The sequence below is a fragment of the Diplotaxodon limnothrissa genome, linkage group LG3 (genome assembly GCF_057381915.1).
Source record: "Diplotaxodon limnothrissa isolate DT_005_m linkage group LG3, D_limnothrissa_male_GT1.1, whole genome shotgun sequence".
NCBI classification, from domain to species: domain Eukaryota; kingdom Metazoa; phylum Chordata; class Actinopteri; order Cichliformes; family Cichlidae; genus Diplotaxodon; species Diplotaxodon limnothrissa.
In genome coordinates, this window is record NC_140598.1 from 53637218 (window position 1) to 53650405 (window position 13188).

The following is a 13188-nucleotide window of genomic DNA, read 5'->3' on the forward strand; positions in this document are numbered from 1 at the left end:
AGGTTTTTCTCGACACTTCCGGTTACAGATAAGCCTCCCAACCTCCTGAACCATGGTCGCCCCGATAATAAGTCACTTTTCACCACTGCTTCTATCCGGAGATGTATGAGAAAATATTTTAATAACATTAAACTTTTCGTGGTAGTCCTCACAAAAACATGCTGAGACTTGAGGAAAGAAAAACATACTAAGTCTTGGGGAAAACAAACATGCTAAGACTTGGGGAAAATGTGTACCAAAGTTGGCTAAGCAACAATGGTACTTGTTGACCTTAAAAAAAGAATTGATGCCATTTCGGGGCGACTGTGGCTCAGGTTGTTGGGAAGCGTATCTGTAACCGGAAGGTTGCCGGTTCAATCCCTGGGCTCTCTGTCCTGGTCATTGTGTCCTTGGGCAAGACACTTTACCCTACCTCCTGCTGGTGTTGGCCAGAAGGACCGATGGCAGCCTCGCTTCTGTCAGTCTGTCCCAGGGCAGCTGTGGCTACAACCGTAGCTTGCCTCCACCAGTGCGTGTGAATAAATAGTGGCATTGTAAAGCGCTTTGGGTGCCTTGAAAAGCGCTGTATAAATCCAATCCATTATTATTATTATTATTATTTCCTAAACACAACTCAGAACTGTTCACACTTAATGAAACTGATGTAAGCCAGTTCAGAGTGCACAGCAAGCGAGGGCGAGTAGACAACAGTCACCTCTGACAATTTTCTCATACGACAGGTTCGCTTGTTGCCTGCTGTGTTTGGGTGGGCAGCTAAAAATATTAAGTGGGTCTTGGGTGAGATAGTGATCTCTGACAAAATTAAGCATAATAAAAAAAAAAATGGTCTAGACTAAAATGAAGACCAGTCATTTGTTACAGCTTCATGATGACTTCTGGAAGGATGAAGACAGCAAACACTGCAGGATTTAAAATCTGCAGCTGTTTTTGTACTTTTGCTTTTTTCGACAGGTCAGTTTTTCGACAGGTCAGTTACAGAGTGCATCTGATTAATAACACCTGGCTGCTGCTCACCCTCATGGTTCCTGTTGAAGCAGCAAGGGTGCACTTAGGTTTTCACAGGAATGTACACCTCGTCTTAGCACACCGCTCAGAGCACCAGTCAGATTTTCATAAGAGAAAGAGTAATGTAATAATGTGCATGTAATAATAATAATAATGTGCATGTAATAATAATAATAATGTGCATGTAATGTGCATGAAACTTGATGAGGTCCATTTTAAGCCTTGCCCTTCAGGAAGTTGACTTCTTTCCTGTTACGGCGAGTGGGATGAGCTGTGTGGAGAAAAATCACGGAAGATCCAATTGCAGGCACTCATGGAGGTGCGAAGGAGGTTTATTGTAAAAATAAAATACAAGTAGAAAACAGCAAACGGGACTGAAGATAATCTAAACTGAGAACAACTAAACATGAACAAGAACACGAATATGAGGGCGGGTGAGCAGAGGCAGATGACGGACAGCAGGGAGAACACACGGATGAAGCACGGTGGATACACAGACGGACCAGCGACTACAACATAAGAAGACACAACTTAAACACACACAGAAGAACACGGGGAGATTACAAACAGGTGGGGAACACAGCTGGAAGTAATAGGGCTAACGAGACAGGGGGAGAAGTAAAACTGAACACGCTGACATCACACATGAACATGAACCTTCAAAGTAAAACAGGAAACAAGACACACTTTACTAAGACACAGACTAGAAAGGGAGAGACAGACTAGACACTGAACTAAACCTGCAATAATAACAAAATACAACCAGAACATCAATCATAATACATATACCAGAATAACTGAAACATAGATTTATCATAATAATCAATAAAGCACCAGAGAAACAGAAAACAATCCATCATTCAAAAATAAACCAAAACATAAGAAACTCAAAATGCTGGGTCAAAATGACCCAGAACCGTGACATTTCTCCTTGTTTATTCTGTGACTTTGTATCTTCTCTGTCGTTAAATTAAAAAGTGTGTGACCCTTTGCAGGACTGAAAGAGTGCAGAGCCTTGTTCCCTCACAACACCCCTCCCCTCACAAGTTTTCGTTTTAAGTAGCACTTCCTCTGATTTTTATCAAAGCTCAAAGAACCAGAGAACAGGTAAGAAAAACATCTTGAAGCAGTCAGCATTCTTTCTGAATTTGTGATGCTGTTTGGTGTCATTTTTCTCAGCTGGTGACATGTAGAACTTCTGTTAATGAAACTCAAAACATAAAGATGCTGTGAGCTTACATGTGCAACAACAGCATTTTATTCCCTCAGCGAAACAGGAACAAAGTAGACATTAAAAGAAACAATCTTTACTGTGACCACAGGAAGGTTATAAGCATTTAGGATATAACTAATGTATTTTAATGACTTCAATTTTATGCAAATCCCTAAATTTTGTATTAGGATATTTAAAAGCAGAAGTATGTAATGAAAGACATGCAAACAAAAAAGCTTTAAAATTCAAAAAGCTTCTTGACCAAAGAGCAATAACACTGAAATTACCTTTACATGCCAGCATCTTAGTTATTCCACGAGCTAGTGAAAGTTTGTGTTTTTTGTGGTTAATTAAGTAATTTAAATTAGGAAGTCAGAAAATAATAACATGTCAAATTTAAGGCTCGATACAAATACAAAGCTACTCCTGTTCTTGCTGATGTTTGGGCCGATGCTAATATTAACTCAAAGTTAGCTAAACTCTCAAACTGTGAACAATGTGCTGTATAACAAAGGAACTGGACCGAAGGCCACCTTCACCTTTCAAACACGATCACACGGAGCTTTGTCTGCTTTGCAAGCACACCTGCAGGTGTGCTATTGGCTGTATACCGTCAATTTAAAATCAACAGTGAACCTCAAATCTGTGTCTTTGGACTCTGAGAGGAAAGCTGAGCAGGCACAGTGAGCCCATTAAGACTAAAAAGGCCAAGTTCTGCATCACATAGTGTTTTGGAGTTACTACATAGACAAAGGATGTTTTATTATGGAGGAAATATGAGTAAAGTCCTCTTTGTCTGCTTTTCCACTCATCTTTAGTCCAGAGGCGGAGCCAGACATTTGAAACACCCGGGGCTTAGCCCAAAAGGGTAGTGTGCATGTGGGATTTTTTTTTTTTTTTTTTTGGGGGGGGGGGGGGGGGGGGGGGGGGTAGAAATGACTGAAAGATTAATAGGCTCTGTTTTGAGTTTTGTTCAAAAAAGAATGACTTCATATAGGAAATAAAATATATCACATATGCAGGACACCTTAAACTAGTTTTTTAATTAAGCAGCAAGGCAGAACAAAGTCGGGGCTGTATCAAGACACGAGGACTAAACCCCAATTCAACCAGACCCAGAACTGATCTAGAATTAAAACAGGACTACAACAGTTCAAAATCAGGACTACTGAGGACTTAACCAAAACAGAACCACAATCAAAACTAGATGATAGTAGCACTAAAATCACCATAGACCTGCACTACACTTGTTTTTTTAATTCTACCAAAGTACAATATTTCGATTGAGAAAAGTTTATATAATTATTTAGCCTTGTTGTGCAAACAAGCCTGCAAAACTTAATAAATATAGAATTTGAAAAATAACAAACCTAAAAAGAAACACTAGGTACGAGATACATGAGTACCTATGATACGGTGAAACCAGATATTTACATACTCTTCAGATAAAAACACTTTTTTAAATTGTAACATCAAATCAGACTAAATGTTAATTATTTTTAGATTGATAAATATAAAAAACATTTGTTTTTTTTATAATTCAAGTATTTATTAGATTTTGCATTTTATAACAGCAAATACGGAGATGCAACAACCAAAAGCAAGAAGCAAACAAACAAAAACAAACAAAATAAATAACTGTAGCGCGCGGCGGATACACTAAAGCGGTCGCGCCAGAATGCCACGCTAAAAAGAAAGATTCTTTAAAATACAAGGGGGAGCAAGCGAGTCAGATACCACGGGCACAGAGAGGAAGCAGGTCTGATCAGAAACAGTTTATTACTAGGCCAGGGAGCACAAATAAAAACACCCTTAAAATGTATGTAATAAAATGTTTGCCCTCTACTAAAAACAATTCTAAAACCCGTAAAACTACCATTTTCTACATTCACTAAAAACCCCCCTGCTATAATTAGGCCACATGTTCATTATGGGTCCATCAGCAGGCCAGGAATTCCTCCTTTAGAGCAGAGTCCACGCCAGCCCCGTCTTCAGCAGACAAGAAAGAGCCACCCATCTTCTTGTCCTTCCGCTGGCCCATCGCTTCCCAGCCCGGCTTGCGTTCTGCACCCGAATCCATGATGTGACCACCGCCACAGCTCCCCTTGCGTCGGTGTCCTGCAACATAACAAATAGGGGCCAGAACAATGGTCCCAGAAGCGGCCCTGGCTCATGGCCATGGTGACCCTCTCCCAATCCAGCTGCACCCAGTAAACAACAGTAGAGACCCTACTCACAAATGCAGGCAGAGGTAAACCTCTGCCCTGCTGCCAATCACACGCGTTGTCTCTTACTGTTGCCGTTCCATGAGGTCAGGACTTGGTCGCCGCATCACACTTGCCATCTCGCATTAACCTTCCAGTCTGGGGCCTCTCTCTTTCAGTGCCCAGCTAGCCTGTTTTTAAAAGGTCTTTACACAGCTGATAGGCCACCTCTGGACACACCCCTGCCTCAGCAGGTGGTCCCTATCAGCTAATTTGTCCCATGTGCAGCCAGTCCACAGTGGATAAAAACCATGTCACATAAAACACTAAAAACCATGCAATAGAAACAGAATAAAACCATGCAAATAAAACACTCATAAATAAACACTAAAAATCAGAATAAAAACAATATACAAGATAAATACAAATTTCCACTGTGTGACATAACTAAAAAAAAAAAAACCCCACAACAAAACAAAACAAGTGAAGTTTTAACATATGTTGTATTAAGCTCAAATGTCCAAAAACATATTTGTTAACTTTAAGAGTAAAGAGAGAAACTATCTGTATTTCTTAATTGTAAATGGCACCAAATTGTATTCAAACTTGAGCCACACTTATGGAGCTCCACGATTCTTTTCCTAGTGTTTTGGTTGACATCTCTTGGTTTTCCCATGTCACAGAAACAGGCTCTGTGTTTTGCCTTATATGCATCCACAGGTGTGCCACCAATTTACTCACATGGACTCTACTAACCTATCAGAAGCTTCTTCAGCTCAGAATGGAATCGTCTGGAGTTTCTTATTAATTAACAATAAACTTAGTGTACATGTACTCCTTAATATGATGAAAGTGATAATAAATAGACAGCTCTGTCTCTCTTTATTCTGACATTTAACTAATTCAAAAGATATTTCAATATTTATTTATCCAAAACAAAACAAGTTTACTCTAAATTGATGTTGTACAGTAAAAAAATGTTCTTGTGTTTTCCATAAAGTGTATGTAAATATCTGGTTTAAACTGTGAATATACTGCTGTGTATTGAAATTCCTCTTGTTTTGCATAGAAATATACTGAACAACATACAAAGCATAATATATAAAATATTACCAGAGTTTTTTCTTTGAAAGAAGCTCCTTATGTCCATTCTTGTATATCAGTGCATTACTGAAACCGATTTATTTAGCCGTGGAGGGTAACAACTGAAAATATGAAATAAACACACATGTAAGCTAAGACTCTCTAAAGAAACATTATTGTTGTTGTTCGGCTTTTCATTTCGCCGTTTGCTGATTCACTGTTTGATATCAATCTTTCGTGATGCACCGTCATATTTACATTATTTTTACAGTAAGAATGATTTGCTTTGGTACCTGGTCGAACTTCAGTTCTCCTCTGTCTGCCTGGCTGCGTTTCTCTAACAGCGCAGCAGCTGCCCCGCTTAGTGTCTGAGCTCGGATCATACCAATATTAGGGGGGATTTACGCACAGTCGTAAATTCCCACAGTGTGCACTATGTGCTTCGAATATTGTGTGTAGTTTTTGTTTTATACAGTGTCAGCCAGACATCTAACTATGAAAAAATTACACTCCAAAAGACCCCGGGCTTCTGACAAAACAACCCGGGCTTAAGCCCAGTAAGCCACCCCCCGGCTCCGCCACTGCTTTAGTCTATCTCTTGTACCTGACCATTTTCAAAGGAATGCTTTTTGTTTGTAAGCCACTTCACACTGACCTATGAATCATTTAAGCATAAAAAATACACCTAACCCAAAGGATGAACCAGTGTTATGTCTACACAGCCTAATAAAACATGTCAGATCCAAACCCAAGTATGCAGAGATACCTCTGGCCCTTCAGTTGATCCATCTACGGTTCACTGAAGCCTCATCAGAAATGGTCTGAGTGGAAGTGAGGCTGTTAAGAAGCTGTTCTTAAGGAAACAAAACAGACAGAAAAGACTGAGATCTTTCAAGTTACACAAGAATTGCACTGAAAATCAGTGGAAACAGGTGTGATGGAGAAATTACTCCAAAATAGTGGATCTTATGTTGAGGTCTGGACTCTGAACAGTATTTGGTGATATCCATAGGTTCTAGACTTTAGAAATGGCCGTCTAAAGCGTGCAAAGATCCTTGTAGAGGGTTGCTTGCACCAGGAAACACTGTGCTGTGCACGTTACAGAAACAGCGCTGTAGACAGTAATGTTTTACACCAGTCTATTGACTTTTTCAGATTCTAGCTTTGGCATTTCTATCTTCCAGCCATGGCTGCTGTCTACCAGCAACCCATCCAGGTAGTGACGGTCGCTACCACTAATAAAAACTCCGGACGATGGAGCACCAACCTCTGTAATTGCTGCTCTGATATGCACACCTGTAAGTGAAGCCAGCAAATTTTACAAACAGCAGTGATTTCTGCATCAACTCTGTGCTATTTTGAAAACACAAGATGCAGGTCATGAAAGGAGACGTTAATGAAAACTGTTACAAACTCAAGGATATCTTACATCTCTGTGAGTTTTTCTTCCCTCAAGGTTGCTATGGTCTTTGGTGTTTCCCCTGCATGCAGTGTGAGACAGTCAGTAGACATGGATGGTGCTGCGTCTTGCCTCTCCTGGACGGTTGCTGTGTGGTGTCCTACTTATTCCGCAAGTCCATCAGGGAGCGCTACAACATCCCTGTAAGGCTGGATGACCAGTAAAATTGAAAGTGAAACCTATTTTTATTGGAAATAAGAATTAAAGTTAAACTTAAGAAGCCCAAAGTGAGATAATATCGCAGCCCTGTTTTTAATGTTGTATACAACAACATTTTAAACCGTTGCAACCACGACAGCTTCAGAGAGACTACATTAACTCCTGCTGCGTGATCCTCTCTCCTTCTTCTCTCCTCATTTGCAGGGTTCATCCTGTGCCGACTGCTGTCAAATATTTTGGTGTTACGAGTGTGCTTGGTGCCAGATGCATCGTGAGCTGAAAATCAGGGCCAGGCAGGCACCTGCCATCTTGACGGTGGTCACCACGCAGGTCATCCATGGATAGAATATCAACCTCGTGTGTCAAGTGCATGTCACTTTTTCTTAATTAAACTTATTTGTCATAATATTGCAATTAAAAAACATTTAGTTGTTTGTACAGCTTGAAATGAAAGCAAAGAAATGTAGCCCCTTTGTATCTGCTTTTTCATAGCATTGCAGAGGTCATTGCGAGTGCTAGCATGGTGTAGGTGATACGTGACAGCCACATTAGTTGCTTTACTTTTAGAACATTTTTATTACGAAGATGTTTGAACTTTTCATAAATGCTTTGTTAGTGCATTAAAATTGAGGATATATCATGACATAGCGTATAATATCATCACTTTCTTCCAATCGTTCCCCAACTGGGTTTAAGCTATGCTAAAATAAAGCATTCATAGACACCTGTCTAATGCATTCTTTCACCTTTTTTACACAAATGTATGAAAACATGTCTTCAAACCTTTCACCCTTTTCTCAAACCCTAAATACAAAAGCCAAAATGACCTGCATCAAAACTGTTTGTCTGTGGCCAAAACCACACAGTAGTTTTAGATCATGGTCGCCTTAGCAACGTTTAGCTCATTTATAATTAAACAGACTCTGTCTGTGCTGCAATAATTTTTACAGTCACCCACGTATTGCCTTCCTTCTCTTTCTTATGGTTCTTGGTGTGTTCTTGTTCAGCATATTGTCTGCTGTTACTGTAGTTTCTTGATGTATGTGTGGATGTTTGTATCCAGCATCTGTTTCTGGATCGCCTGTTTAAATATGCTGCATCAGATATGTTTGTCTCAACCCTTTTCATTTAGAAGTATAACAACATAAAAACATATATACTAGTGGCATTAAAAGATAAACAAATAACTGAAGACCTTCTTTGGGCAGCCCAACAGTGCCCTCTACAGTAACGTTGATGTTAGCACAGCCTCACCTTCTTTCTTTCGCCATTATTTTGTTTCTAACATTCAGTAGCTTGGGGTAAAATGAATGGTTAATATATCTCCCCATGAGGTGATAGATAGATAAATATTTCCTGCAGTATTTTATGGGTTAAAGTGTTTATAGTCATATCAACAGGCTGACAATCTTTGTACGAGCTGTTTCATTAAACCAGTTTTTATTTGTGTTTCTCCATCAAATCAAAGGCTTTGTAGAACTAGCCAGCTGCAATTCTTCATTTTTAATAGATTTATGTTGAGCATTTCACAACAGCTTTCTGAGTATGGAGGCCTACAAGTGTCAAAATGAATAAACCACATCAATCAAATTAATTAATTAAAATGGGAACTAAATAAATTAATAACGTATCAGATGTTTTCAATGAAATGAACTGATATTTAATTAATTACTTAATAGTGTGTTTATTTTATTCATTTTAGTATTCGTGCCTTGGTTAACACATTCATTCTTAAGTTTTTCAGTTTCATGTAGTCCAAGCTGAAGTTTCAGCAGAAACCGATCCTTCATTTAATTGAAGAGATTTTATATGAACACAGGTCAAACTCAAGAAAAATTACACCAAGAGCAATCAAGTTTTATTAAGCACAGAGATTTTATTAGTCAGATTAAAACCTTCCCTGAGATAACAACCACCACCTGATATGTCAATGAAACCTTTAAAAAAAATCTAATTTTAAAGCTCAAGTGTTTAAAACTGTATGAAAGAAAACTAACATGGAACATGGAACCACACTTGATGGTCGGAGCTAATGACTACACTGTAGTAATGAGCTGTGCAGGGCTCTGAAAATGAAAGCAGATAGGACGCTATGCTACTTGATTCTCTTTGGCAAACTGAACTAATCCCTTCTTACGTGCAAAAAACTAAACAAACCCCAAAACCACAACAGGTCCTGAACATCAAAAGTGGTTGTATCTTATCCACGGACCACCTGAGTGGTGACCACTGATGAGTTAGCAGGCTGCTGGTTTTCCCTGATGTTCAGCTCACGATACATCTGGCACCAGGCGCATGGGTGACAGAAAATCACATTGCTGGCATCATCAACGAACGAGCCCTGCAGGATGGAGAAAAAGGAAGAAGAGAGTGAGGGAGAGGATGAAGCAATGAAGCAGAAGGAGTTACTGTAATTTAATTTAATGAAGCTGTCATGCAGGCATGTGCGGTGTGGAGTCCTGCCTGGGCCCCTCAACAATAATATTTAACTATTAATCACAATTTTGCTAAATAAAAGGATCTGGCTTGCATCAGTCACATCACTACCATTTAACCAATGATTGCCCTTGAAGGTAGAACGCGCTGGTTATGAGCCGGGAATCAACTCACAAAGAAAACGTGGATTGCTTTTGCCTCCTGAGCGTTGTGGAGTTGTAGGAGAAACACAACTTAATTGGGAGATGCAGACGCAGATTGATGCAAAGGAAACTAGGTGTACAGCTCACACTATAGTCTATAGCATATTAGCTTATTATGTAGTGGTCAGTTGTTCTTCTGTGGCAACTGATGAATTGAAATAAATGAGCATTTCTACAGGGCTTATATTTCAATAAAAACTAACTAATATACATATCCACATAATTATGGATTATTATAATTACAATATTATGAAACCCCCCACTGTATTTTCAAAAATACATTAAGAAACAGATGATATTAGATTTATATTTCAAATATGACAAAATGCTGAATTTACAGCAGCAAAATTATTGTATCTCTACAGTTTAAACATTTAATAAGCTTTCTGCCTGCACAGAGTGGACAGTTAAACAATCACTGAATCATCATAAATACATTATTTTATTTTTATTACTTTAATATCAGAGCACTAGGAATAAATAATAGGAGAAGGATTCTGGAAGAAAACTTGTGGCCATATTGGACTGGAGAAGGTATAAAATGTCACTGTATGTGTGTGTGTCTACGTGTGCATGTTTTATGTGTATAGATTTTTTAAAATTATTATTCATGTTATAACATTGTCCAGACATGCCCTGTAAGGATATGAGGAGAAAACAGTGTCAAAAGGAGCTGTGTGAGGCTGCTAAAGGCAGTGGATCCTTCACCAGCTGGATTAAAAAGAGTAGGTAACAATAACACACGTACCAGTTGTTGCATTGCTGGTACAAACACAGCTGCAATGATTTGGTTCAATAACATTTTTCTATTATTACTTTATTACGGATTAGGTGCAAAAGTTATTCAGTTTGGATAATTAAATAATAGTTTAAAGCAATAGCAAATTGTGCCTTGTTCTCAGATGGACAGCGAGTGGAGCTCGATAGCTCAGATGAGGAGATGGAAGGAGGGAGAGAGGCAAAGAGTGATTCACAGACAAAGCCTAGTTTATTTTCATCTGTTGTCTTATGATTCCATTGCTGTCACCAATCTTTGCATTTTATTTTTATCTGATAACACTTGTTATCAGCAGCAGAAGCAGCAGCCACCCCTCAACAGCAACAGTGTACACCATCAAGTAAAAGGTAGGCCATGTTTGCTTTGCATTGTCCCCACCTGGATAACCAAATATCTGAGAGTTTTTTAAAACAAGCAGCCACAGGTGCAGATTTCTTCCGTATGCAGACAAATAAGAGAGTTCAAATTTGGATAACTTTCCATTTCCTCTTTTTCTAATTTGGATGCAAGCTAGTCCCTAAAAAATGTCATCCCACTCAGTTTACTGATGCCACTGAATGATAAGGTGACTTAACCTAACTTATCTTCAGCTCGGCCTTCTGTTTTTCTGTCAGTAGTTTTGCAACCCATCCACCACAGCAGGCCTAACCATCATCTTGTAAATCTTCATTTTCACTCTTGCAGAAATCCTTCTGTCAACACTCATCTCCACCCACCCCACCCTGGCTGCACTCTTGTTTTCACCTGTGTCTGTTGCTTTGGATGGTTGAGTACTTAAAGAGGACATGAAAGAATACAAATATAAAGTATAATACCCTACTACCCTACATTCATCATCCTTCATCGTCTCTTGATTCAGTAACTTGAATATGCAAATGTGCACATTTTACTAATTAAACCCTACAGAAATCCCTATAAATTAAGGCAGCGGTCTCCAACCTTTGTTGCGCAATGGACCAGTTTATGTCCGACAATATTTTTACGGCCTTTAAGGTGTCACAGATAAATACAACAAAATAAAACCAGCACCGGTACCAAAAAAGAACATTTATTTATAACACACGGGAAAAGACTCAGGGAAACAGAGTTAACGATAAAAATGATAAAAACCATGAAAACCATAAATTTCACACCTGAGCATCAACTCTCGCGGCTCGGTACCAAACGACTCACGGACCGGTACTGGTCCATGGTCCGAGGGTTGGGGACGGCTGCATTAAGGGATGCAGTTTTGCTAATGTGAAGTTTTAACATCGAACTGTTTCTCCACCCCAAAAACAGGCATTTCTGGATCCACAAAGCAAAACAAACAATAGTGAAAACTTTAAAATGGTTCACAAACTAAGGCTAGACGTCCCAGTGGGGTCATCAATCTGTTACACACTGTTTAACATACGCCCCTCCATCCCTAACCCAGACTTACAACAATGTTGTAGCGCTTTCTGATGGACTGACGGAGTAAGCAGGACACCACACAGCAAATGTCCAGGAGTGGCATTGCGCAACACCATCCATTTTTACTGGCTGTCTGACACTGCATGCAGGGGAAACACCAAAGGCTGTAGCAACCTAGAAAAATACACAGAGACATTTGTGTTTCATTACTAGTTATTACATTGCACTCTGCTACCTTATTGCAAAAACAGTCAGAGAAACTGCTGTTTGTAGGATTTGAATGATTAACTTACAGGAGCTCATATCAGAGCAACAGTCACAGATGCCGGTGCTCCAATTCATTGCACTCATCCCTGGAAGAAACAAGGCAGAAACAGACACAGAGTGAAGGGTTAATGCCGTCATAAAGATTATCACTTCTAGAATATGAGAAAGGTACAGACTGGTTAAAACTATTGCTCTCAACATGCTGCTTGTGTTACAGCTGGAACTGGTCCACGTAAATCACTACAAAAACCTGGAAGCAGATGTAGAAATGATCTGCGTGCAATACAGACAAAAAAGTTTGCCAACAAGTGGCAAGGAATTTACACACAGATGTACGTACACACATGTACATGGCAAACATTATTGTTCATATATATCTTTTAATGTAATTGTCTGGTAATAGTCTGTGTGCTTTAATGGATGTTGTGTGGCTGTGTCTTCAAACCCTTTTTGAATAACTTAAAAAAAAACAAGCAAATGAAATGATTAAAAACAAAGTTTTGCAATAACCTGAAAAATGTGTTGTTGTACTATAACTGCAGGTGCAGTATCTGCTGTTCAGCTGCACTCTTATATCTAACAGGCAGGTTAATGCACGTTGCTAGACCGAACCATGTGCTGCAGCCCTGCTTTCAGTGACATCGTGGAGATACATGTTCAGTAATAAGAAAATATTCCACAGCCTGCTCACACCTTTTCTTGTCATTCCTGTGACGTGTCCATGGTGCAGCTGTATAGTTGAAGTTTTCAGTACTAGTTTCAGTACTTCAGCGTCTGGCTAGACAGCTACACAATAGGACGCAGCATGAACCTTCTTAAACTGGAAACTCACTCTACTTTAATATCACCCGACTCCCAAAAGGTCTCTGTGTAGTGTGTCACAAAATGTGTCTGTGAGCTAAATGAACAGCTGCTGTATAAATAAAACCCACTAATGTGGCACACAGAAAAATAAAGGTGTAACAAAGAGAGGACAGGAGAAGAAG

At 39.3% G+C, this 13188-nt stretch overlaps 1 protein-coding gene across 1 annotated transcript; it reads left to right on the top strand.

Moving 5' to 3' along the window:
• The first annotated feature begins 6691 nt into the window (after positions 1-6691).
• LOC146636562 (cornifelin homolog B-like) lies at positions 6692-7468 on the top strand. Its single transcript, XM_085350350.1, has 3 exons — positions 6692-6803; positions 6962-7107; positions 7328-7468. Exons 1-3 carry the CDS (start codon positions 6692-6694, stop codon positions 7466-7468), a joined length of 399 nt encoding a protein of 132 aa, XP_085206476.1.
• The last annotated feature ends 5720 nt before the right edge of the window (positions 7469-13188 follow it).

Bases quoted from the DNA above. Each gene is read 5' to 3' on its own strand.
- LOC146636562 (XM_085350350.1), top strand. From the start codon at position 6,692: ATGGCTGCTGTCTACCAGCAACCCATCCAGGTAGTGACGGTCGCTACC. The intron at 6,804-6,961 runs GTAAGTGAAGCC...TCTTCCCTCAAG, and splicing joins CTGCTCTGATATGCACACCT to GTTGCTATGGTCTTTGGTGT. The intron at 7,108-7,327 runs GTAAGGCTGGAT...CCTCATTTGCAG, and splicing joins GGGAGCGCTACAACATCCCT to GGTTCATCCTGTGCCGACTG.